The sequence below is a fragment of the Chiloscyllium plagiosum genome, unplaced genomic scaffold (assembly GCF_037043375.1).
Source record: "Chiloscyllium plagiosum isolate Xiang-an unplaced genomic scaffold, Cpla_swu_hap1 HiC_scaffold_7, whole genome shotgun sequence".
In the NCBI taxonomy this organism is placed as follows: domain Eukaryota; kingdom Metazoa; phylum Chordata; class Chondrichthyes; order Orectolobiformes; family Hemiscylliidae; genus Chiloscyllium; species Chiloscyllium plagiosum.
This window is the reverse complement of record NW_028270145.1, coordinates 55,523,885-55,551,392: the sequence shown is the minus strand read 5'-3', so window position 1 is coordinate 55,551,392 and position 27,508 is coordinate 55,523,885. Positions and strand designations below refer to the sequence as shown.

The following is a 27,508-nucleotide window of genomic DNA, read 5'->3' as shown; positions in this document are numbered from 1 at the left end:
AAATACATATGCATCAAATCACACAGAAGGATTTGTGACAAATTGTAAATTGTAAGTGTAAAATGGATCATCTTCGAAAGCACTTTAATGAAGTGTAAGGTTAGCTCCATTAAATAATTTAGAAAACCAAAATTCTCACTTTGACCTACATTTTGTAAATACTATTCAAATTGAAAATTCGATTGAAGTTAATTTGAAAAGTGTGAAATTTCAAGAAAAGAACAAAAAATAAATTAATTTACAGAATCAAAAGACTAAACTAATATACTAGAAAGAAACAAGATATATTGTTTAGCTCAATGGTTTTGGGGCAAGATTACAACTGGAAACAGACTCTGGCATTGCACAAAAATCTTTAAGAGACAATGACTAAAATCTATTTCACAAAACTTATTCCTAACAGTCATGTCAGACGAGAAACATTAAGACTATTTCTTTCTCCACAGATGGTGCCAAACCCACTGCGTTTCTCCAGCACTTTGTTTTTATTCCATTTCATCGTCATTTGATCAGTCGAACTATGTCTAGAAATTGAACACTGGATTCCTTTACAAGATGTAAATTCAATGAAGAATGAGGTCAAAGAAACATTTGATAATGCCAGCCAGGCAAAGGACAACTAAAAGAAGAAAATGAAATATCTAATGCTCTACTCCACATCACTAATAGGTTACAGACAACAATCAAGGAAGGGGGCTTAGGGCAGGGCTACAAAAAACAAATTGAATGTTTCTGACAGGAGCTGAATTTTCAAATTCAGGGCAGGCATTCCAAATGACACGAGAATTATGGGCAGCGAAGCTTAAATTTTATACGAGAAGGAAGAGGAGGCATTTCGTTTTCCTACTTAGAAGCTAACCACTCATGCCCCAACATGAATACTTGAAAATCTGAATAACTAGAATGTGGCATACAGTTCTGGTATCACATAGGATGGATGTGATTGCACTGGAGGTGAAGAGCTGACTTACCAGAATGCCACAGGGGCTGGCGGGTCTAAGCTGCGAGGGAAGATTGCAAATGGTGGAGTTATTTTTGTTGGCAGCAGTGAAAGTTGAGAGGAGACCTGAGGGGTGGATAAGATTACTAAGGGGACAGATAGGAAGGCACCTTTTCTACTAACAGAGAGCTCAATAACCAGAGGCATAGACTTAAGTAAAGAAGAAGAGTTAAAGAGAAAGAGAAATGATTTTCATTCAGAGAGTGGCAGGAGTCTGGAACTCACTGTCAGAATGGTCATTGCGACAGAAATTCTCTTTGCATTTAGACATATTTAGATACTGACTAATATTGCCATAGCCTCCAGAGCTATGAACCAAAAGCTGGAAAATCAGATTTGTGTAATCAGATCTTTTTTGATTGGCAAGGGCACAATGGGCTGAATAGCCTTCCTCCATGCTGTAAAGTCTGAGAGTCCCTTTCCCCCAACAACATCCTGATTAAGGAAAACTGCCCCTCAGCTATTCCAGATTCAGCACCTGTTTACTCCACCCATACTCCCTTCTGTTAGGCTATTTCTTTCACTTTATGCTTCCTGTTTCCCATGTGAAGAAACAAGTTGCAGTGTAACACCACCACTCAACATCTATTATTCACTTTCATCTTGAGCTAAATGCCTATGCAGCCCTCATCCATGCTTCCTCAACCAATGTTCATTCCTTCCTTCCTTACACTTTTCCACCATCATCCTATCACTTTCTATCATGCTTGATCTACATATTAGACATTAGCCATATCTCCTTGCATCACTGCTAAAGATCTTAAATTATAATTTCACATATACCAAGCACACTGTGACAATTTCTTATGGGCAAATTTTAACTTTACCTGCCTAGCCGGAAACGGAACAGATTGGATTGGCATTAAAGTTAATAGAAAGGAAAACTGGGCTTAGTAAATTAAAATGGTTGGCTGCTCTGATGTTAGTTTCTCACCACACAAAACACATTGACTTTGTATTCTACAGTGATAATTTTAAAGTAAGTCCTTCTGTCTGTTGCAGCCACTGTTAATGCTAAGGCTGTCAAGTCAGGTATTGATGAGGTGGTGACATTTGAAAGTACTATCGATGACTTCTTCGATCATATTACTGGTTTGTAATTGCATTGAGAAAAATGGCTATTTCACAACTTAATGTACAAAAATGAACAGCATACAAGAGGGCTCCTTCAAAGCCTCAAATGACTTTCTGTCTGCAATCATTAAACACATGAATATATTTCACAGCCAATGACAGTATGAAAGTAGGACAAATCAAATTAATAAGAACAATAAAATAAAACAAAGAAGTACACATGCTGAAAATCTGAAACAAAAACACAACTAGGTCTGGGTTCTGTGTGATGAAGAAAGGTCACTGGACTTGAAATGTTAACTCAGCTTTCTCTCCACAGATGATATCAGATCTGTAGAGTTCCTCCAGCAATTTCTGATTTTGTTAACAAGAATAGTGTTGGTCAACTAAGGCTTTAATAAGACCTCAAGTGAGATTAAGTAGTTATGAAAATGGACTAATAATCAGCACACGATAGCACTTATGATTAGAAATACACTCAACATGAAACATTTTAGAAAACTGATATTAGTTTGCCTCTATTTCCTGCAGTGCCTATAAATTTCTTTATGGCTCAAGGCATATTTTACTTACACTTGGTGTCATGGTAAACAGATACTTGGTCTCATGGTAAACAGAGATGCCTGAGAAGATGACATCAACAAATCCTGACAGATTCCATTCAGCTCAATACTTTTTTTTTCTGGCAGCTTAAGGGGTAGGCACAGTGAGGCTGTAGATATCAGTAGCAATTTGGTTTCTGTGTTACTGCAGGGTTGGTTCCCATGGCAACTTACTATCCTGTTAGAAATGCTACGTTTTCCTTTGTCTACAGGTCAGCAATGAAAAATAGGTCATCACCACCTGCTATTGCCCATTCCATTTTCATCAGAATTTAACTCAACCTGAAATCCAAAATAAATTAAAGCCAGTCCAGTTGAGTATCACTACTTTGTTTGATTCCATTAATCCTAATTTCAGAATGTTCTTGCCGAAAGGTAAAATTACACGGACTAAAGATAAAATTATGAGCCCATATCCTGTGAATGAATAAAAAACTGAACAAAAGTCACAGCAATTCCCATATCCTAATATCTATGCAAACTGCTAAATTTGTCTATTGCATAATTAAATATACACAAAGTAACATTATATCAGAAACTAGATTTTTTTGGTCTCTCATAGGATCATTAGTCTGTGGAACTCCTAATGAAAAGATGGTGATAGGAGAGTCCTTAATATTTTTAAGGTAAAGATAGATAGATTCTCATCAAATAAGAGGTTGAAACATTAGCAAGGGTAGGCAGGAATTGGTTTAATTTGAGATTACAGTCAGATCAGCCATGATCTAATTGAATGTCAGAACAAGCTTGAGGGTCTGAATGGTCATCTTCTCAATCTGAATCATATGCATCTACATATAACAGCTGCCAGACGTTTGGCAAAATACAGAAACATTTAAACTGAAATAAGTTTGCTATTTTGATATCCAACATAGCTTGACATTTTTAAAAAGTACAATGATTGAATCCCTTTTCTATTACAATTGAATCCCTTACAATTGTTTTGAGAACAAATGCTGGTAGAACAGAAATCCTGAAGTGCAATGAAAGTGTGATATCTGAAGAGTTGGTCCTGCTACATTATTTTCTAATTCAGATTTATATCATTTATTGCTCATTTATATCATAGTTAACTCTATCTCATGCCTCACTTACAATTTTAAGAGATGTAATTTTTTTTAATGAAAGTGCATTATATCGTAAGTAACACTTGTATTGCTCAAAATCTGAATCAGAATTAATAATTTTGTTGTTATACTTGCTCACAGAATTAGGCATTTCTGGCTAAACCAGCATTTATTGCCCTTCCCTAATTGCTGTGGAGAAGGTAGCAGTTGCCTTCTTAAACTATTGAAATCCTTGAGATGTAGGGATATCAACAATGCTGTTAGAAAAGTAGCTCTAGCAAACTGACCCAATAACAGTGAAGGAGCAGCATATGGCTCAAGTCACAATGCTAAAAGACTTGGAAATGAATTTGCAGCTATTGGTTTGTCCAATGCATCTGCTGTGTTTGTCCTTTTAGGCAGTAGACGTTACAGTTTAGAATGTGCTGCTGAACAAGTCTTGGTGATGTGCTTGTAGATGGCACATATTGTTGTAACACTTCATCAGTAGTTAAGAGCGTGAATGTTGAAGATGGTGGAATAAAGAGGGTATTGAGCTTTGAGTATTATTGGAGCTTCACCCATCCAGGCAAGTGGACAGTATTCCATCATGCTCTTGACAAATGCCTTAGAGAACAGACATTCGGGAGACAGGTGGTGAGATATGAACACAGAATTCGAGTCTTTGACTGCAGTATCTGGTCAAAGTTTAGTCCAAAAACATTGTTGGGGATATTTTTAATGGTGGTAATGCCATCAAATGCCTTAGGGCGATGGTTAGACTCTTCTAATACAAGGAAAATACCATAGATGCTAGAGATCCTGAAATAAAAACAGAAAATGCGAGAGAAACTCAGCAGGTCTGGCAGCATCTGTAGAAAGTGAACATTTCATCTCCCAAAACAGTTCCAAAGAAGAATCATGGGTCTCAAAATATTAACTCTGTTTCACTGTCCACAGATACTACCAGACCTGCTAATTTTCTCCACCATTTTCTGTTTTTATTGTGGTGAGATGCTCGTTTGGGATGGTCATCAGCAGGCATTTTTGTGGCATAAATGTGATTGTTGTCAATTTACCTAGTCTTTCCAAATGTAGATTATATTCACTTTTTTTTTTAAACACAAAATGTTTTTAAATGGAAGTTCAGTTATTTGAACTTATTTAGCACTGCTGTATTTCAGACTTCCACGATTGTGTAGGTACACAAAAAGTAAAATGTTATATTAATTTCATCTATTACAAATCAAACAAAAAAACTTTTCATTTTAAGCTGTCTTTTAAAAGTTCTGCCAAAATAAAGTCATCCAACATGACTTTTTTTTTTCGGTCCATTTAATATCATCTCCCATCCTTGGCAGGAATATGCAGGTGGCAGGGTGGCTCAGTGGTTAGCACTGCTGCCTCACAATGCCAGGGACCCAGGTTTGATTCCTGCCTCAGGTGACTACCTATATGGAGTTTGCACATTCTCCCAATGTCTGCCTGGGTTTCCCCCGGGTGCTCCAGTTTCCTCCCACAATCCAAAGATCTACAGGCCAGGTGAATTGGCAATGCTAAATTGCCCATAGTGATCGGTGCATTAGTCAGGGATAAATGTAGGGGAATGGGTCTGGGTGGGTTACTCTTCGGAGGGTCAGTGTGGACTTGTTGGGCCGAAGGGCCTGTTTCCATACTGTCAGGAATTGAATCTAATTACTGCTATTGCGATTCTACAGTTTTGTTGCCACAACTTCACTGGCCATGTACAAAGCAAATTATTTATGGACTGATTTGGTAATACTGTTTTTAATGGCTCAGTAGCACATTAAAAACCTGAGAGTGCTGTTCCTTTTAAATTGTGGAGTAAAATTAATATCTTAGAATGAATTTCAGATGCAATTACAGTTTTCAGATATAGTATTCAAAAGTAGGAAGTACATGCAAATATGAGTTTCATTTTTCTGATTATTTCTGTTTCTAAATTACAGTCCATTAAATCTACACATATTTCCAAATAAGACTTACCTTTCTTCTTTATCCAAAGCTTTCTTATCTGCTGAATTACTCTTCTTAGGAGGTACAGGTGGTGCCACCTTCCTACAGATCTCCTCAATGCTACACTTGTTCTGACGACTCCGTGCTGCAGTTTTTAATAGAATTCTTTCTATTGCTATTATCCCATCACCATGGATTTGTTGCATCGGGTCCAATGTGGATGTAGATTCTGAATCTTCTAACCAAAATGGATAATAAGAGTTTTGTTTTCCTGAGAGTTTATGATGGAGCTTGATTAGTAAAGAAAGCATACTTTCTCTGATTTCCAAAATGGTTGTGGTAAGTTGTGGAGTTGAATTAGGAGCAGTCCACTTTGATGTCTTTGGTCTCACAGCTGCAGTTTGAATCGCACTGCCACTGTTGCGATTTATAATCTCCTGAAACTTTTTTCTGCGTTCTGCAACTAAACTGAAGACCTGAGCTGTATTTGAATTCTAAAAGAAAATGAAATAAAATTCAAATTTGTGACAACAATAAAATCTCGAAAGCTTAAATGTCAGTGGAAATTCACAATTGCGGGTATACTTGACATCAAGTTAGACTGCCAACTTGCTGTGCTCGCGTGAAACCATTGTTGTTAGTCTGCTATCAACTTTTACCCCCATTTCTATAAAAGAACCCTATTTTTTAAAAAAATACATTAAGCATTCTTCAGGACAACAACCTGAATTTCCATTCATAATTAAATCTATGAAAGTGGAAAACCTTATCACCAATTTTCACCAACTTACAAACAAGAAGCAAGGTGAAAATCTTCCACATTCTCATTCATTAGCAGATGCACCGCTTTACTTTTTTCTAAAAAGCATACTAAAGCACCAGAATAACATAACTTCCGTTAACAGAAAACAAGTACAGGTACACTGAACACCAGATTTCAAGCTGGATGAAATGGGATTGAGAGTAGAAAGGAAAAATATGAGAGGAATTTTAACTAATTCAAAATCCATGCACTTGGAGAGATAACAGTGAATCACATAACCCAGGCAGTAAATTAATACCTTAAAGATTTTACAGAACTGAAAGATAACTTTAGACAACATTCCAAACATAATTTTGTTTCTTCTAAAATGTCTACTTATTACATGAATTCTGCAACACTCCACACAACACTTTAATAGATTGGTTATTCAGAACAAGAAAAAATCTGAGTACCTCTCTGGTGAGAGCAGTAGCCCTTCTTGACCCCTATTATAAAGGAAGAGAGATGAAAAAGTTGTTGTGAAGCACAGAACTGTTAGTTTGAAAAGTAAAGGATGCCATTTTTCAGTGAAAATGCAAGCACCTTTGCATGCCCTATGATACAGCATTTTTGTTGCAGCCACCTTCTTGAATATAAATTCTGAAAAATCTGAAATAGTTCCAAACTTTCATTGTATTTGCAGCTGTCTTTGAGAATCACAGTGTAATGTTAAAAAGAACCAAAGATTTCCTTCGTGTCTTCATTAAGCAAAAAACAAGTTGAAAGATCATGTTATTTCTGGTATTGCATATTTCCAAAATACAAAGTGAACTGACACAAATACTTCATTGGTGAATTTCAGCCTTCTTCCAATTTGCAATTAAACAGTTCAATGCAAACCCAGTGCTACCCACTTACGTCTGCCATCCCTCATGGCATGCTTCCTCAGGCCCATTTTGAATCAATGGATTCCATTGATCCAATTGTTCCTGATAATTTCCTCCCATCAAACTTATTCTTCAAACATTTTTATCAACCTCTGGAATATAACAACTCCTCCAAATCTCTCATTGGCATCCATGCATCTTCAAGCTCGCTCTCTCAATTGACTTGCACACAAACATCTATGAAATCATAGCCAGAGAATTAATTGTACTGGCTTCTGTTCCTGTTACCACACCATTACCTTTGGTGTTCCCAAGATCTATGTTTTTCTCTCCTATTATTTGTCTTTGTTATCTCCTAGCCTTGATTAATGCAGCAGTATGTACCATCTACAAGATGCACTGCAATAATTCACTAATGCTCCCTCAACAATACCTTTGAAACCTGCCACTTCTGCCACCATCGCTGTCAAGGTAAACATTTTTTTACCCACTTCACAGAGACTTTGAAGTGAACAACCTGCATTCACTGTGGGTCTGAAGTCACTTATGGCCAAACCAGGTAAGGGCAGCAGAAATCATTCCCTTAAAGAACCAGATGGATTTATACAACAATATGTGATCCATGTCATGGTCACCATTACTGAGATTAATTTGTCCGTCCTGATTTATTAATAGAATCTAAATTCCAATAGCAGCGATGGGATTTGGACCCTCATCCTCAAATCAATAGCTTAGACATCTGGATTACTATCCCAGTGACTATCACTATGCTTCTGTCTACCCCCTAACCACCCTCAACACATGTTGTTAATACACAAACTACGGCAGTTCGAGAAGGTAACTATCAACTTCTCAAGGGCAATTAAGGTTGGAAATGAAGGCAGAACCAGTGAAGTTTGTGTCAAAAGAACAATTTTTTAAAAAGTGTATCATTTCAATTCACTCTTAGATATCCTGTCCTACCAGTAGAATAAGGAAAAGGTGGACATTGCCACCAATATTAGGTAAGTGGAGACTGTACTGTTGGGACAATCAATGCCACAAACATGTTGGGGCCAGTTTTCAGTGATTAATTTAAAAAGTAGAGAGTTTTAAATTACATAGTGGGGGCAAGATATCCAATTTAGGAAGGTGTACATGAATCGCAAAGTGTTCATAGGACAGACACAGCAAATATTTAGGAATGCTAATTCAATATTGTTGTTGATTGTGAGAGAAATTGAATCCAAAAGTAGAAACACCTTTCAATAATATAGGACAAGAATGAGATCACACAGTACAATCTACAGAAGTGGACCTCCTTTTTTAAGGAAGAATGTAAATACACTAGAGTTCAGAGAAGATTTACGAGACTCATACCTGGAATAGGTGGGCTGTCTTATAAAGAAAGGTTGCACAGAATAGGTTTGCATGTATTGTGAACATAGCAGAGTTAAAGATAACTTGACTGAAACAAAGAATGTTTCTGGGGTGAGGCTGGGGGGTGCTGCTTGATAGTTAGGTACAGAAAGGATGCTTCCTCTTATGGGAGGATCTAGAAATAGGGGCAGTTTGTTAAAGGTCAGAGTTCACGTGTTAAGGCAGAGATAATGAGAGAGTTTTTTTTTCCCCTGATAGACCATAACGAGTCTTAGGAACTCTGCTTCCATTGCTTTTTGAGGGAGAGAGTTTTTGAAAATTTTCAAGGCCATGATAGGCAGATTTTTCACAAGAAAGGAGGTAAAATTTTATCAGGTTTGGGCAGGAATAATCACATCAATCATTATCCTATTGAAAGGTGGAGTAGAGTTGAGGGATCAAGTGCCCTATTCTGAATAATTCATATATTTATTGGCCATGCAAACGTTGGGAACAGATCAATAGCCAATAAAAGATCAGGCAAATGGGATTAGTACATGAGAATACATTATCTATTTTGTTATTTCTGAGTAACTATTGCAAACGTGAGGCTAAATCATCACAACAAACACACACTAACCTGTATAAAAGAAGAGGTATCTGAGCTTGTGCTAGCAGGTGGTTCTCTGGTCACTTCTGGCGCTGTCTCCGGAAGTCTGACTCGCACATAGTTAATGATATGATGCAGATTTGTTGCTATGTTAGTTCCATGAAACCAACTATCAGAACATCGCTCTTCACCAAACATTTCCTGCAAGAAAATTTAATTATAAAGTTAGTCTTTTTGCAGTAAATGTAGCTGAACATGTCTGAGACTTGTTTTTGTTGATATAGGTAAATAAAAATTTAAATTATACATAAACAAAAGCAAATGGTCAGAAACTATTGTATCCTAACATTATCAAATACTGGTGCCAAAGTCAAAAACCACATTAAAAAATACCTAAGACATATCCATAATTAGGGTTGTAAATATTCTCAATGGCTTGGTTTATCACGTGGAGACCACGAAGTTTCAAATGTTTGCTGAAACTGTGTGAAAGCGATCAACATCTTCCAAGAGCGTCATGGAATAGCAAGAATTCTACACATATTTTTGAGTCTTTGCAATTTGTGCTGCTACCTTCAAAGATTTGTGTAGATATACAACACAAACGCATGTTCCTGCACCTCCTTTCAAATTTTACCGTTTATTTTATGTTGTTTCATCTTATTCCTCCTGGCAAAATTAATCACTTCAAATTTTATGTAGGGCAGCACAATGGGACAATGCTGCCTCACAATGCCAGGGACACACATTCAATTCCACCTTTGGGAGACTGTGCAAACTTCACACAGACATTCTCCCAGTGTCTGTGTGGGTTTCTTCAGAGTGCTCTGTTTTGCTCCCACAGTCCAAAGATGTGCAGGTTAGGTGGTTTGGCAATGCTAAGGCTTTTGCCCGGAACGTCAATATTCCTGCTCCTCGGATGCTGCCTGACCTGCTGTGCTTTTCCAGCACCACTCTAATCTAGACTCTGGTTTCCAGCATCTGCAGTCCTTGTTTTTACCTGGCAATGCTAAATTGCCCAGTGTCCAGCGATATCCAGACTAACTGGATTAACCATGGGAAATGTGGGGTTATGGATATGGGATGGATCTGGGTGGGCTGCTCTTTGAAGGGTTGGTGTAGACTCGATAGGCTGAATGACCTGCTTCCATGCAATAGAGATTCTATGACTCTAAATTGTACCTACTATGCATCTACCAACTTCGGCAATCTGCCTTCGGCAAACTAATATTAGCATCATGACCCACATTTCAAAGTTTTTTATTACTTGTTTTGCACTGCATACCCAAGTACAGGAAATCAATACATATTTAAGTGTAGACCTAATAAAGAACTCAAAAATACCGCAGGGTGTATTTCTTTACAATCAGTCACAATACTTCCCTCCAGTGACAATCTTCGTTTTTAAACCATTCAGCTATGCTGCCTTTTACATGTGAACATATGAAATAAGAGCAGAAGACCACTATTTGGACACTCTAACCTGTTCCACCATTCAATAAGATCATGGCTGATCATAATCAATTCCACATTCCTACCCCCATCAATAACCTTCCACCCCCTTTCCTAAAGAGAATCTATCTGCCTTAACAATATTTAATGACTATGCTTCAGAAGGAGTAGGGCACAAAGTTCCAGAACCACACAATCCTCAGAGAAGAAAGTTCTCATATCTGTTTGAAAAAGGTGACCTCTAATTTTAAAAACAGCACCTCCTAATTCTGGACTCACCTACAACAGGAAATGTCCTTTTCATGTGCATCTTGTCGAAACTATTCAGAATCTCAAACTTTAATCTATTCACCTTCACTGGTCTGACATCAGTGGAAACAAGCCAACTTATTCAACTTATCCTCATTGGACAAGATGTTCATTTCAGATATAAATCTGAGAAAACCTTCTCTGAACTGCCTGCAATGAATTTGCATTCTTTCTCAAACAGACAGATCAAGAATGCGCACACAGCTTGATAAAAATGGTCGTCAATTACTTGTATAACTGAACCATATCACTTAAGTTATATTCAAATCTCTAAATACAAAAGATAGCATCCCATTAGGCTTCTTGATTACGTACTATATCTGCATTTTAAATTTTTGGTGACCCAGGCACCGGAACATCAAATCCTTCTGTATATCAAAATTGTGCCATCATTATCCATTTAAATACTCAGCGTTTTCATTCTTCCTGCGAAAGTGGACAACTTCCCATTTTTTCACATGCTTCATCTGTCAGATTTTCACTTACTCACTCAAACTGTCTCTCTACAACTTCCTTGTATCTTCTTCATACTTTCTTACCTAATTGTTGTCACCTACGAATCTAGCTGTGATGCATTTGCTCTCCACATCAAAGTCATTTATGTAATTTGTACAATGCTGGGCCCTATCTCACCATTATTATACACCATCCTATCAATCAAAGGCCCATTCGTGCATATTCTGTTTTCTGGCAGGCAACAATCTTCTATCTTCATTAACACGTTACCCTGTGTACCATGCCCTCTATCCAAGCGCTGAGCTATGAGTTTAACCTCTCCTCGCCGATGCCATCTGAATCATTCAGCATTTAGGAGATTAAATGGTGACTGTTGCTGGGCTTTAGCGAGGAAGAATGAAACTGCTTTGAGTGCAATATTTATGTCTAATTTATTTACCTGGTGTAAGGTGCGAGCTTGTGCAGCATGGAGGAGATCAAGCTAGAGTTCCTTGTGGGAACAGCAAGCTGAACGTGGTGGCAAAAGACGTCCCCGACATCAATGGCAGTCATCCGAAGCAGTCAGAGAATGGGAACAGGCAGCTGGAAGTGGCCACCGGTGAGAACAGGAGCAGGCAGCTCTTGGTGAGGACAGGAGCTGGAAGCCCCAAGGTATTTGGGAGCAAGAACGGGAATGGGCAGTCCGAGGTGGCGAGAGCGGGAGCAGGTAGGCTGAGATGGCTGGTGGTGAGAGCGGGAAAGGCAGGCTGAAGCGGCTGATGGTGAACGCAGGAGTCGGCAGCCCAAGGTGACAGTAGGGGCAAGGGCAAGGTCAAGCTATTGTGAGTGCAAGCCCATCATGGCCAGGTGCTTACAGACTGTGACATTGAACTATTAATTGTGATCTTTGGTTTTCTAAGTTTGAGTAAAAAGGACTGTAATATTTAACTTACTAACTTGCTTTTTGTATTTTCTTGCTTTGTACCAAGATTCCGTGCCGAGGTAGATTTGTACCTAAGAGGGTGCCTTTAGTGGCAGCCTGTAAACCATTCACTGTACTCATGTGAGTGAATTAGTACATGACAATAAAGCTAGTTCAATGAGCTTTTATTTTCCACAACCTTTGGAGATTGTTGCATCTTATCAAATGCAGGCTTCTTTTTATCTACGGTCAATGTTACTACTTCCAAGAACGTCAATAAATTTGTTAGGCACGATTTCCCCTTTAATGAAACAATGCTGACTCTTCCCAATTACTTCAAGTTTTTCTAAGTGCACAGCTATAATATCTTAAATGATCGATTCTAACACATTACTCACACCAGACTTCAAGCTAACAATTCTATACCTTCCGGTTATCTGCTTCCCTCCCATTGTGAATAAAGGAATTTCCGGGTTGAAAGAACCGTTACTGAATGGTAAAGGGTTCTTAAAAACTTAACAGCAACTCAACTACTCACTTATTAGCCACCTTTTCTCAAACCCCAAGGATGAAGTCCATTTGGATCCAGAGACTTCACATCCTGCAGTTACATTAGTAAGCTGAGGGTTTCTTCCCTTGTGGTTGTCATTTCATTGGTTCCTCTCTCCCCTCATTGTGATTCTCCACTATTACTATTATTGTTTCTTTTGATCCTCGAGAATGAAGACAGAAGCAAAGTATTTGTTCCTTTCAGCAGTGTTTCCTTATCATCAATATTAACTCCTTATTCTCTCGCTCTGGAGAGAACACTGACTTTCTGTTTTCATTTTTAAGTATAGGTAATTCTTCTACAACTTGCATTTAATAAACATGATTTAATGTAATGTCATTTGTGAATTGCAAATTTTTAAAAAAATAAACTTCCATTCACTGTTAAGCGATTCCATCCCCACTGGCTCAACAGCAAAACCCAGCCCTCTGTCTGCAAAATGCAATTTCAGTGTATTCAGGTAAAACAGGAATGCAATCAGCTCTGCAAACCTTGAAACTGGCAACTGTAATCTACATTTAGAAGGAACTTTATTTCAAACTGGGGGAGAATCTTGAGGTGGACTGGATTTCTGCATCAGCAGTACTTGGTCATTCTGCTTGCACAAATTCTGAAGAGCTTTGTGAAAGGTACAGTGCTGTAGTCAGTGATTTTAGTGTCAAAGTGTTAAATTTACTGTATTATTTCATTAAAATATATGATTTAAAGATTTATTTAGAGTGTGCTATCGTTTGTGTTAGACTAACTACTTATTTTTATTGCAATTTTTACTAACGTTTGTGAAGGTTCACCTCAACTCGGTTTTTCCCATAGGCCCCATTATTTGTATTGCACAACTTTCAATAATATGATGTTACACGAGAACGTAACCACTGTGTAACCACTATACCGTTGGAAACTCTCACTATCCATTCCTACATTCCTAGCTAGCATCCTCTCATCCTAAATTAACCTGTTAGTCATTCTTTATAATTCTACCAATCATCTGACATGCCAATCATCTTGATGCTTTTCCTTAAGTTTGATATCTTATTAACTTATTTAGTTAACCATGAATGATGGATTTTTCTTTATAGTAGCAATATACTTTGAATTATCCTTTTAAATGTCGACTACAATATCTCTATTGATCTATCCACTAGCCTGGTAGGCCACTTCATTTCAGCTAGCTTGGGTTTCATAACCCACAGATGTCCTTATTTTAGTTTAAAAGACCAGTCTTAAGAGCCAAGCTTGTTCCTTTAAAATTGGATGTGAAATTGAATCAAATTGTCATTTCAGGATGCTTTTACTCTGAGGTCATTAATCACTCTTGTCACATTACACAACACCATGTCTAATATAATCTGTGCTCTCTTGTCTGTTCCAGAACATGCTGCCCTAAGAAACACTCTCAAAATAATTCAATGAACTTTTCAACCAAGCTGTTTCTGTTAACCTGATTTTTTTATTTCAACTTATATAGATTAAAGTCACCCATGTTAGTTATGTCCTTTATCACAAGCACCCAATAGATTTTCTTGAATGTTTTGTCTCAGACCGCGATTACTGTTACAGGATCTGTAGACCACTCCCACTAGTGACTTATTTCCCCTTATATTCCTCCTCACCCCCAAACTGATTCTACATCCTTATCTCGAACTACCATCCTTGATTAACAGTACTACGTCACCACCTTTACCTAGCTTCCTATTTTTCTTGGACACAATCCCATCATCCTGCAACCACATTTCTATAATGGCTCTCAGATCACTTATATTTACTTCGGTTTGTATTGCACAACTTTCAATAATATGATGTTACACGAGAACGTAACCACTGTGTAACCACTATACCGTTGGAAACTCTCACTATCCATTCCTACATTCCTATCTAGCATCCTCTCATCCTAGATTAAGCTGTTAAGTCATTCTTTATAATTCTACCAATCATCTGACATGCCAACCATCTTGATGCTTTTCCTTAAGTTTGATATCTTATTAATTTCTTTAGTTAACCATGAATGATGGATTTTTTTTATAGTAGCAATATACTTTGAATTATCCTTTTAAATGTCGACTACAATTGTCTATTTGGTCATGAATGCTACATGGTGAGACAGAGAATTCATTTTCTTTATGTAGGATATTATAGGAAAAATCTGTCAGTTTAAACAATTGAAACTTTTTTTTTGTAAAATGAAATTAGAAGGTTACTGTGTCAGGCAAACCATATTGGACGTTGAACATTTAACATCTCTCACTGCACTCAAGATATTTATTTAGGCTAAACTAAGATACATGCATAAAATCCTGCTTGTATGAAGTACTGGAAATTTTTCTTTTAGTAATATATTACAAATTCTATATGTAAAGCTAACTTCCTCATTGAATCTTTGGTTCATACTTTAATTACTCAAATACATAACATTAATAATGGGAAATCCAATTATGACATTTGACTGCCACAAATTTCTCAGACTGTGAATACACTAATCAAAAACAAGAAACGTAATTGTAAAACTGAAAAAATACACAAGATTCATTGATACAAATGTCAAATACCAAGTCAGGAGAATTTATCAACAATTAAAAATAAGTGAAATAAATAAATCAAGCACTCTTAAGAAATTTTCATTTTGGCTCAAGAAACAAATATTTCAAAGCAAAGGTAAAAAAATTCCAAATCACATTTTTATTTTAATGTGCAAGGCATCTCTACTAAAGTGAACAACAAAACAATAATTGTGATATTAAGTCAAAGTACAAGTAACTAAAGTAGAAGCAAAAGTAACTACGTTAACTAATGTAACTAAAGGGCATTGGCCATCATACAGTACAGAAGATGACCTCCCACCCATTGAGTTTGTACAGCCAAAACTACACTACTACTTACAGTAGTCCCACATTCCCAGACCAGACCCATAGCCTTAAATGTTATGTCACTTAAGTATTCATTCAAGTACTTTTTTAATGAGTGTGAAGTTACCTTCCTCAGACCAGACCTCCCAGTCACTGCCCATTTCAATTCCCCAAACCACTCCCTTTCTGACATGACCATCCTTGGCCTCCTCCATTGCCAAAACAAACCACACTGTCTACTGGAGGAACACCACCTTATCTTCCACCTAGGCACCTTACGTCCTGGAGGACTCAACATGGAGTTCTCCAATTTCAAATAACCTCCTTCCACATCACCCGACTCCCTTTCCAGTCCCTTCCCCTCACTGCCACTGGTCCCTTCCACCAACTGATCCATTTCTCCCACTGACCACTCGTATCCTCTACCAGTCTTCACCTAGCCCCACTTCACCACCCTGCCTCACCTCTCCTTTTATCTGCAGCTCCTCCCACACCCAGCCCCAGTCCTGAAGAAGGGTTATACCAGAAACGTCGACTTTTACATCTCCTGATGCTACCTGGCTTGCTGTGTTCTTCCAGCCCCCTGCCTATCCACTTTAGATTCCAGTATCTGCATTTTTTTTGTCATCTACTGTCCCAGACAGTGCATTCTGACACCCACCCACTCTGTGCGAAAAAAAATATTTTCTTCAAATCCCTGCTAAACCTATTGCTTTTTACGTTAAAATTATGCCACCTTGTTATTAATCCTTGGACAAAAAGGAAGCAACTGCTTTCTATTCTTTCTGTCCATGTGCCTCTTAATCTTATAGTCCTTTATTTGTTTCCCCCACCCCCCCAACTTAACATTCTGTGCTCCAGAGATATCAACCTAAGCCCCTCCAATCTATCTTTGGAGAGGCAATGGCCAAGTGATACTAATCACGGGACTGTTAATCCAGAAATCCAGGTCATGTTCTCGGGACCTGGCTTCAAATCCTGCCAAGGTAAATGGTGTAATTTGAATTCAACAAAAATCTGGAATTAAGAGTCTAATGTTGACAATGAATTTATTTTCAATTATTGGAAAAAACTCATCTGGTTCACTAATGTCCTTCAGGGAAGGAAACTGCCATCCTTATCTGGTCTGGCCTATGAGACTCCAGACTCATAGCGATGTGATGGACTCTCAATTGCACTCTGGGCAATTGGGAAGGGCAATAAATGCTGGCCTAGCCAGCAACATCTGCATCCCATGAATGAATAAAAGATCTTCATTACTTAAGTGCTACATCCCAGATGATATTCTTCTGAATCTCCTTTGCAACCCATCCAGTACAATCACATGCTTCATATAGTGCAATGACCAGAACTACATACAGTACTCCAGCTGTGGCCTAACCAAAGTTCTGTATGGTTCCAATATAACCTTCTACTCTTACAATGTGTGCCTCGAGCGATAAAGGCAAGCATCCCAAATGCTTTCTTAATCACCCTTGTCCTGCCATCTTCAGGGATCTGTGGACAAGAACTCTGAGTTTCTTTATCTCCTGCCATTCATTGAGTACTCCCTTGACTTATTGCTTCTTCTAAATTGCATCACCTCACATTTATCAGGGTTAAACTGCATCAGTCGCTGATCTGCCCATCTGGGCAATCCTGCAAACTAATGCCTTTCTCCTTGCTGTCGACCTATCAATAGTTTTTGTCATCCACAAACTTACTTGCTATTCCCCTATTGAGTTCTCATCTACAACATTTAGCAAACAATTTAGAATTAGGGGCTCAGCACTGATCCCTGTTGAACACCACTGGACACCAAGCTCCAGTCACACAAACAGCTTTCTACCACCACACTCTGTCTCCTGTCACTAAGCCAGTTTTGGACCCAACTTGTTAAGTTCCCCTAGATCCAATGGGCTTCTATTTTTTTTCATCCGTTTCCCTCGTGGGACTTTGTCAAAGGCCTTGCTGAAATCCAAAGAAATTACATCAAGTGTCCTACCCGCATCTGTACACTTGATCATCTCAAAAAATTCAATCAATTTCTTTAGGCATGACATCCCTCTGACAAAGCCATGTTGACTGTCCCTGATCAAATCTTGCCTCTTTAAATGGAGACTAATTTTCTTCTTCACTACTTTCTTCAAAATGTTCCCCTACCACTGATGTGGAACTCTGGAGTCTGTGGAATTAATCATGTGAAATAAGAAAATGGGAAAAGTATTAAACAGATTTTTTTTTAAATCTGTCTTCACCACAGAAGATACAACTAACATCCCAGAAATATTAGTAAATCAAAAGGTAAAAGGAAGGGATGAACTTAAAATCATTTCAATCACCAGGGAAAAGGGTGCTGAGAAAACTATTACAACTGAAGCTCCCAGGACCGGATGGACTTTATCCTGGGGTCTTAAAAAAAGATGCAGCAATAGCAGATGCACTGGTTGTGTTACTGGAAATCTTCCTAGATTCTAGAAAGGTCCCACAGGTTGGAGAATAGAGGAGTCACATCTGCTATTTAAGGAGAAAGACAGACAGCAGCAAACTTCAGGCAGGTTATGTTAAGACCGATCTAATTTCATATGTGTACCACACTGTGTGAAAAAGTTGCCCTTAAGTTCCCTTTTATTCTTTCCACTCTAACCTTAAACTGATGCCCTCCTCATTCTCCAACCCTGGGAAAAAAAACTGAGTGGACTCACCGTATCCATGCTTCTCATTATCTTATACACCTTTATAAAGGTTCCCCCCTCAGTCTCCTACGCTCTAAAGAAACAAGTCCTAGCTTGTTCAACCTCTCCCTATAACTTGCGTCTAGGCAACATCCTTGTAAATTTCTTCTCCACTCTTTCCAGTTTAACAACATCCTTCCTATAGCATGGTGACCAAAACTGAACACAATAATCTAAGTGCAGCCTCACCAACATCCTGTATAACTCCAACATAACCTCCCAACTTCTATACTCAATGCCCTGACTGATAAAAGCCAGTGTGCCAAAAGCCTCCTACATTGCCCTGTCTACCTCTGACTCCACTTTCAGAGAACTGTGAACCTGAACTCCAAGGTCCCTCTGTTCCACTACACTCCTTAAGGCCCTCCCATTAACCATGAAACTCATAGCTTGATTTGACTTCCTAGAACGTACACCTCACATTTATCTATTTAAACTCCATTTGCAATTCTCGACTCACTTCCCCAGCTGACCAAGGTCCTGCTGCAATTTCTGATAACCTTCCTCACTGTCCACAATACTGCCTATTTTAGTGTAATCAGCAAACGTTCTCATCATGCCTTGTAGTCTCATCTAAATCATTGCTATAGATAACAAACAGTAATGAGGCCAGCACTGATCCCTGAGACACTCCACTAGTCACAGGCCTCTAGTCTGACAAGCATCCTTCCACAATTACCTGCTGCATCCTACCATCGAGCCAATTTTGGATCCAATTTGTCAGCTCACCCTGATTTCCATACAATCTAACCTTCCAGAGCAGCCTACCATGTGGAACCTTACAAAGGCCTTACTGAAATCCATATAGACTACATCCATCGCCCTGCCCTCACCAAACTTCCTGGTCACTTCATCAAAGAACTCTAACAAATAACAATGTAACAAGATTTCCGAAAGAGAAATCATGTTTTGAATATTTCAATTACATTCCTTGAGAAAGTAAGAAAACATGGACAAAGGGGAACCTACAGACTTGTACTTGGACTTCTAAAAGATATTTGATCAGGTGCCACATTGAAAGCTACAACACAAATGTAGATGTCGTACCACATCTACCACAGTGTAGGTATGGTAATATATTAGCACCAACAGAAGATTAGTTAACTAACACAATGCAAAGAGTAGGGATAAACAGGTCTTTTTCAAGTTGGCAAACTGTAACTTGTGGAATGCCACAAAGATCAATGCTGTGGAATAAGCCATTTACAATCCATATCAGTGACTTGGAAGAGGAGACCAAATGCATGGCTGCTAACGTTTCAGATGTAACAAAGATAGATAAGTAAGTAGATTGTCATGATGATAAAGTATCTACAAAGGGATGAGAGATGGGAATATAATGTGAGAAAATGTGACCATGTCCACTTTGGAATAATAGAAAAGCCGAGGGAGGGGAGTGGAAGAGAGAGAGAGAGAGAGAGAGAGAGACACACACACACAGAGATAGCGAGAAAGAAAGAGAGAGAGAAAGAAAAAGAGAGAGAGAGAGAAAAAGAGAGTGAGAAAGAAAGAGAAAAAGAGAGAGAGAGAGAAAAATGCAGAAATACAGAGTGATCTCAGTGTCCTGGTACTTGAATCACAAAAAGTTAATACGCAGCAACCAACTAGAAAGGCAAATTGAACGCAGAAAGTTATTGCAAGGTGAATGGAATATAATAGTGGGCAAGCATTGTTACAAACACAGGGGATGCTTCAAGTAACTATTCTTCAGAACCTGCACTGTCGCATTTGTGCAGGGTGTTGTGCAACACACCTGGAGTAGTGTCCATTGTTGACCTCCTTGCTCGTTTGAAGTACTTCAAAAGTACATTGGCTCAACTGAGACGAAGGATGAATGGAGTGTTTAACAAAGAAATGTTGAACAATTTGGACCTGTATGCACTGGAATTTAGAAGAATGAGAGATTATTTTATTAAGATAAAATCCTTGACAGGATAGAGGTGATGCCACAATCAATCAGATCAGCTGCGATATTACGAGTAGAGCAGCAGGCTCATGCCAAATGGCCCACCAGGAACATGCTCACATGTAACAAGCAGAGAATGCTGCAGAAATTCTGCAGCTCCGGAGGCATTTGTGTAAAGAGAAAGAGTTAATATGTTTCGAGACCAGGATGACTGTTCTTTAGTCTGAACAGGATTCCACTTAGATCGTAGCGAAAGAGGATTTACAACTGAGATGATGGGGGCATTGGATTGGATCTCTGTAGTAAGGCACCAGGATCAATGATCAGTGAAGATAGCAAGACAGCTCAGAAAGTGGTTCACAAACATATTGTACATTATTGATAGAAACCTCCTTGCTTTGGTACTTTGTATTATTGTTGAACTTGTATCAAACACCAGTTCAGCTCCAACTGGAGCACTGTCTCCAATTCCGGGTGCCAAACGTTAGAAAGATGCAAATGCATTAGATGGTACGAGAATGATGAGCAAGTTTATCCTATGTGAATATATTGGAGAGCCTGGGACTGTCTTCCTAGGAATTTTTGCTTGATTCCACATAAGCATAACTTGCACTGAATTTCTTCCTATAAAAAATTATCCAGAAATTTGTTTTAAAAACTGAAACTTAGAAACCAAGAACAAAAAAGAGACTGACATCAAATAGCCAATAATTTATAAAAGGTATTTTTGCTTGATTATTCTCCATTGCTAATTTTCTAAATAAGAGTTGCAAGATCATTGAGACTTATTTCTCAAGACATGGATGAATCTCGATAAACAAATCTCACTTTTTTTTTAATCCTAATTTCATTGAGATTGTCACAAATAGCACTGAAATCATTCTTATGTAGGTGTTCCTATTATGGAATTAAGTGGATTTTCCACAATTTTAACCTAGATATAATAAAGGAACAGTAGTAAATGCCTATGTCAGAAGGTTGCAAGACTCTGAAGACTTGGAGCAAGTTCTAATTCCTATGATCTTGTCACTCTTGAACTTGTGGTAAAAGTGAAAAAGGCCCTGTTGAGATAAGCTTGGCACACTGCAGAAATGCAATGTGCAGATACAGCATAGCACAGCAATAGTACATCAGCAGTGAATGGGGTGCATACCACAAGAAGGATAACATCAAGTTGTTGACTCTGTTCTATATGGGAACATAGCAAATAAGAATCGGAATTGGTCATTTGGCCCTTTGAGCCTGTTCTGCCATTCAATATGATAACTGATGGTCATCAACTCAGTAACCTGTTTCTGCTTTCTCACCTTAACCTTTGATCTTGTAAGGATCAAGAACTATACCTAATTCCTTCTGTGAAACATTCTATGTTTTGGCTTCAAATGCTTTCTGTGGCAGAGAAGTCCACAAGCTCCTCACTCTCCAGGTAAAAGTATTCATCCTCATCTCACTGCTAAGTGGCTTATCCCACAGCCTCAGACTAAGAGTGTGGTTCTGAACTTCACCAGCATTGGGAACATCCTTCTTACATTTCATCTCTCTAGTTCTGTTAGAATTTGATAGGTTTCTATGATGCTGAATTAATTATTAGATTAGATTAGATTACAGTGTGGAAACAGGCCCTTCGGCCCAACAAGTCCACACCGACCCGCCGAAGCGAAACCCACCCATACCCCTATATTTACCCCTTACCTAACACTACGGGCAATTTAGTATGGCCAATTCACCTGACCCTGCACATCTTTGGACTGTGGGAGGAAACCGGAGCACCCGGCGGAAACCCACGCAGACACGGGGAGAACGTGCAAACTCCACACAGTCAGTCGCCTGAGGCGGGAATTGAACCCGGGTCTCTGGCGCTGTGAGGCAGCAATGCTAACCACTGTGCCACCGTGCCGCCCAAAGTTGGAGTTGGAAGCATCTAAACTATATGATGTTGCTAAAGGTTGCCGAGAATAACTTCTGATTAGAAGATGGAACCTCAGCAATGGTGGTGCTGTTAACAGTCAGTGTGAAATGGTCAGGTTTTTTCTCTTGTTGGTGATTGTCACTATCAAACACTTCTCTGGTGAAAATATTATTTTTCAGTTTAAGCTTGGAAAATGGTTAGCCTGCTCAGAGCCACATAATTATTAATGGACCAAAGAGTGGACTTGAACACTAGAATTTTCAACCTTCCATTCTACACGTTTAAGATAGAGATAAAAAGACCACATTAAAACGTAACATATTTTAAATAAAATTACAATTTTTAAATTACATCACACAATATGGCAGAAGTTACTGTTTCAGTAAACGAATTTCAGCCACTTGTCAAACATTAAAGAAGGTATTGCTAACCATAATTCTTTTTAACTAACGTATGTTTCTGAAGGAGCATACAATAAAATGCATATCAAAGAAAAAGATCAACAATGCTCAGATCATCAACCTGTTCTACACTGTTGTTGAATAATTTCCCATCTCTGTTGGTTGAAGTTTTTTGTAAAATCACATTTTATTCAAAACACCTGCTTATTTCCCTAAAGGCACCATGAAGCGTTCATCTATAAAACAGGCCATTAACACCACCTGTCCCAGTATCCTCTGGCAAATCGTCAGTTGTCACCACTCAAGCTGGAGACTTTAGAATGTAGTGCAGTACATTAAATTCTGACTTATTTTGCTGACAGGTTCTGAAGTAATACAATATTTTAAACAGCTTTCAAAAATAACTTATAACTTCAAAAATCTAAAACTTCTCATTTATTATTTTTCCTGAAATTTCAAATTGCATTAATTTCAAAATTAAAATAGAAGCTCTGCAGGTAAAATGTTCTTAACTAACAACACATAGCTTATTCTGAGGGCTCACCTGACGGTGGATTTCACAATCACCTTTCTTCCCAAATCTTCCAGCACCTCGGTCCTGCATTGGATTTTTCACATCACCTAGCACTGGCCTGCTTGTGTGGCAGGGTTTTAGAGTATAAATGTAAGAGGAAATTAAGGGGGCAGTCTGATTGAAGTCCTTAAAATGATCAGAGAAAATAGGGAGACACCATTTCCGTTGTTGAAGGCATCAAGAAGAAGGGGGCCATAGCCTTAAATTCGAACTTGTTTGTGCCAGGAAACAACAACTCCCGCAGCGTTGTGGAAGCCTCTCCTTGAAAAGGCTGTCGAACCTGGAGATTAGTTGAACGGGACGGCATGGTGGCTCAGTGGTTAGCACTGCTGTCTAGCAGCACCAGGGTCCCAGCTTCGGGTGACTGTCTGTGTGGAGTTTGCACATTCTCCTCCGGGTGCTCCGGTTTCCTCCCACAGTCCAAAGATGTGCAGGTCAGGTGAATTGGCCATGCTAAATTGCCCATAGTGTTAGGTGCATTAGTCAGAGGGAAACGGGTCTGGGTGGGTTGCTCTTCGGAGGGTCGGTGTGGACTGGTTGGGCCGAAGGGTCTGTTTCCACACTGCAGGGAATCTAATCTAATCTAATCATAACCGAGAAAATATTTTATAACTGCTTTATTTTTCTCACATACATATTGAAATGTACCAAGCCACTATAACATCAAGCATAGATTCAATACCACGAGTCCCGTAACATAATAATTTACAACTTACTAATATTTCATGAGCTAGAGTATTTTAATTGTTCAGTTAACTAAGAAATCCCTGGTCTGATTTCTGGGTTTAAGAAACAACATTAGTCCTAAATGGTTTGATCCACTGTTGCATTTCTGGCACAGAATTACGAAGTGTTCACAAATATTCACTGATGCATTAGTGACATTACACATTTAATTAAATCGTTTAATTAAAGGAATTAACAGAAGTATTAGTTTAAACACACTTTTTCCGCACATTTTGAAAAGTACAGCTGATTCAAAAGAAAAAGCTCTCAAAATAAAACAGACAGCAGAAATTTTATCAAATGCATTAGACAAAGTTAAGTATCTCAATCTATTTCATAAGGATGCAATAAAATAAAATCTGGCCACCGAAGGAAACATTGGATCAGATTATGGTCAAACAGCTTTAAGAAGTATCTTAAAGAAGCTTATGAGCTCTTTGAAGCAAGGGCAGTGGGGTCAAGGGAGAAAGATTGAAGACAACTTTTTGAAACAGTGAAAAAAGCCCAAAGTTATATTTGCATGCCAAAATAATCCTGAAATAATCATTTCACAGATCAGAGCCAAACTGGATAGCACTTTGTGGTGGTGAATGGCTAAACTACTTGTCCACCATTTTTATCAAAGTTGGTGCTCACTACAGAGATTCTTATCACCAAGACAAAGCTATTTTTAGAGTCATAAAGTTATAGAGATGCACAGCACAGCACAGCACAGCACAGCACCCTTCAGTCCAACTTGACCTTGCTGACCAGTCCCACTTGCCAGCATTTGGCCCATATCCCTCAAAACCTTCCCTATTCACATAGCCATCCACATGCCTTTTAAATGTTGTAATTGTATCAGCCTCCACCACTTCTTCTAGCAGTTCATTCCATACACACACCACCCTCTGCGTGTAAACATTGCCCCTTAGGTCCCTTTTAAATCTTTCCACACTCACCTTAAACCTATGCCCACTAGTTTTGGATTTCCCTTACGCTGGGGAAAAGGCCAGACTAGTCACCCTATCCATGGCCATCATAACTTCATAAACTTCTATAATGTCACTATTCAGCCTCCAACACTCCAGGGAAAATAGCCCCAGCATATTTACCTCACCCTAAAGCTTAAACCCTCCAACTCTGACAATATCCTTGTAAATCTTTTCTGAACCCTTTCAAGTTTTACAACATCATTCCTAGAGCACAGAAACAAGAATTTAACGCAGTATTCCAAAAGTGGTCTAACCAATATCCTGTACAGCTCCAACTGAACCTCCCAACTTCTATACTCAATGCACCGACCAATAAAGGCAAGCGTACCAAATGCCTTCTTCACTACCCTGTCTACCTGCAACTCCGCTTTCAAGGAACAATGAACCTGTACTTGAAGGTGTTTTGTTTGGCAACACTCCCCACGATCTTATGACCTGGGTCCTGCCCTGATGTGCCTCATCAAGATGCACATCTCACATTTATCTAAATTAAACTCTATCTGCCACTCCTTGGCCCATTGCCTAAATGATCAAAGTCCCATTGTACTCTGGGATAACCTTCTTTGCTATCTATTACACCACCACTTTTGGTGTCATCTGAAAACTTACTAACCAGACCTCCTACATTCACATCTAAATGATTTATATAAATGACAAAAAGGAGTGGACCCAGCACCAACCCTTGCCTCAGATAACTGTCCAGTGCAGAGATTTTTCATTTCACATTTATTCTATTTTGACTATTGATCTCTATTTTGTTTCATATGACTAGATAAAAATAAAGGATACTTCCTGCTTTAGTCTCAAATCATTTGTCTTTGAAATTGTGGACATTCCAGCAAAGATACTTTGGTAACGACAACCACACAATAATAAATCAAGTAAATACACTTGCTCCTAGAGAGATGCTTTGATGAGGACAGTGTGCACAAAACCCACCAGATTTTAAATCATGGGGTAGAAGGTCAACTGAATGGAGCTACCACTTTGACAATCTATAACTTCATTCTGGGAACAAATTGGTCATTCTGAATTTCAATTCAGTCAATAGTTACTCACAATTACTACTGAGTCAATACCTGCATTCACAACTGCTTGTGCAGCCGGGTGGCTCAGTGGCTAGCATTACTGTCTTACAGCACTAGGCACCCAGATTTGATTCCACCCTCGGGTGACTATCTGTGTAGAGTTTGCACATTTTCCCCCATGTTTGCATGGGTTTCTGCCAGGTGCTCCGGCTTCCTCTCAGTCCAAAGATGTGCAGGTTAGGTGGATTGGCCATGGAAAATACAGGGTTACAGGGATGGGGTGTGAGTCTAGGTGGGATGCTCTTCGGACAGTGTGGACTTGATGGGCCAAATGGCCTGCTTCTAGCTATAATTGGTACAATAGGCAGGATGGATAGTTACACATTGATGATCATTAATTATCATTGTTGTGTAGAAGTAATGGTAGAAAGCCATTTTGTCAAAGAGTGAGAAGGCAAGAAAATGAGGGGTCATCACCCAATGGCTGTGTACCTTAAAACTGCAAGTTTTAGGAAGTCATTGGTCACAGCTTAGAACATCCATCAACTTTGCTTAGAATTCAGATCAATAAGTAGATTTGAGTATGAGGAGTCTAAATTTGAAAACGAGTCAGGGAGTCATAAAACAAAAGAATAGTTACCTTTAATATTTTAATAGTTACTTTTAATATTTAGATGCTTTAGAAGATAAATTTAATAAATTGAGCATTAGTTGACTAAGTTATATCAGTTTTAGTGTTCCAATCACATACAATTATCATATGATAATGGCATCAGGCATGGAAGGGACAGGCTAGATTAACCTATCAGTCTTTTCCTAACAACCATTTTCTACATGTTTACATAGTTCACGTGAGACTGAGAAACTCTCTCTCATTGTTGCACATACCTACTCAAAAGGTAGAATTTCCAACAGAACATGTAATAGATAAACTTTATTTTGCCTATTTGTATTTGTATTCTGATATGAAGGCTTGCTTAAAGCTATTAAAAGCTAACTTTTGTCCAGGCATTTCACCCACCTCTTCCTCAGCTGTTTCTTCTGGTAAATTGTCAAGACCAAGTTCAATCAAGTATAATACCATACATAGAACATGTTCAGACATATTCTGGTGATCCATCGATATCTACAAAAATAAATCACAATTCTAAAACTAGAATTTACTCAATTATAATCATTAGGCAATTTTACTGTAAGATCCAGAAACACTAACACATCACTGAGTTTGGTGAAGATTTCTCCATTTTTAACAAAAACAAATTCTACGCTAATCATTTTGTTCATTTCATATTCGTCAGGCTCTGAATAAATTAAGAGGAGTGAATTTTCTCAATGAGATACAAATTTAAGATATTCAAAGGAAAACATGTAAATTAAATGAAATTTAAAGTGGAGATTGCATTTAAATTTGACAGCTATTTGCAACAAAAAGCCAAAACAAAATTTCAATACCATTTTTTAAAAATCTGCTTTGGTGAATGCAAGTATATCT

At 38.4% G+C, this 27,508-nt stretch overlaps 1 protein-coding gene across 6 annotated transcripts in view; it reads right to left on the bottom strand.

Moving 5' to 3' along the window:
* ubr3 (ubiquitin protein ligase E3 component n-recognin 3) overlaps positions 1–27,508 on the bottom strand; it is a 362,318-nt gene that overhangs the window by 172,809 nt on the left and 162,001 nt on the right. For 4 of the 6 annotated variants that reach the window (XM_043693674.2, XM_087989039.1, XM_043693675.2 and 1 more), the window contains exons 21-24: positions 27,038–27,142; positions 9,307–9,477; positions 6,915–6,947; positions 5,730–6,193 (exon numbers count right to left, since the gene is read on the bottom strand). In XM_043693674.2, coding sequence (XP_043549609.1) covers positions 5,730–6,193; positions 6,915–6,947; positions 9,307–9,477; positions 27,038–27,142 — 773 coding nt within the window. The remainder of the gene's footprint in view (positions 1–5,729; positions 6,194–6,914; positions 6,948–9,306; positions 9,478–27,037; positions 27,143–27,508) is intronic. The other 2 variants (XM_043693676.2, XM_043693678.2) reach the window with 1 other exon arrangement.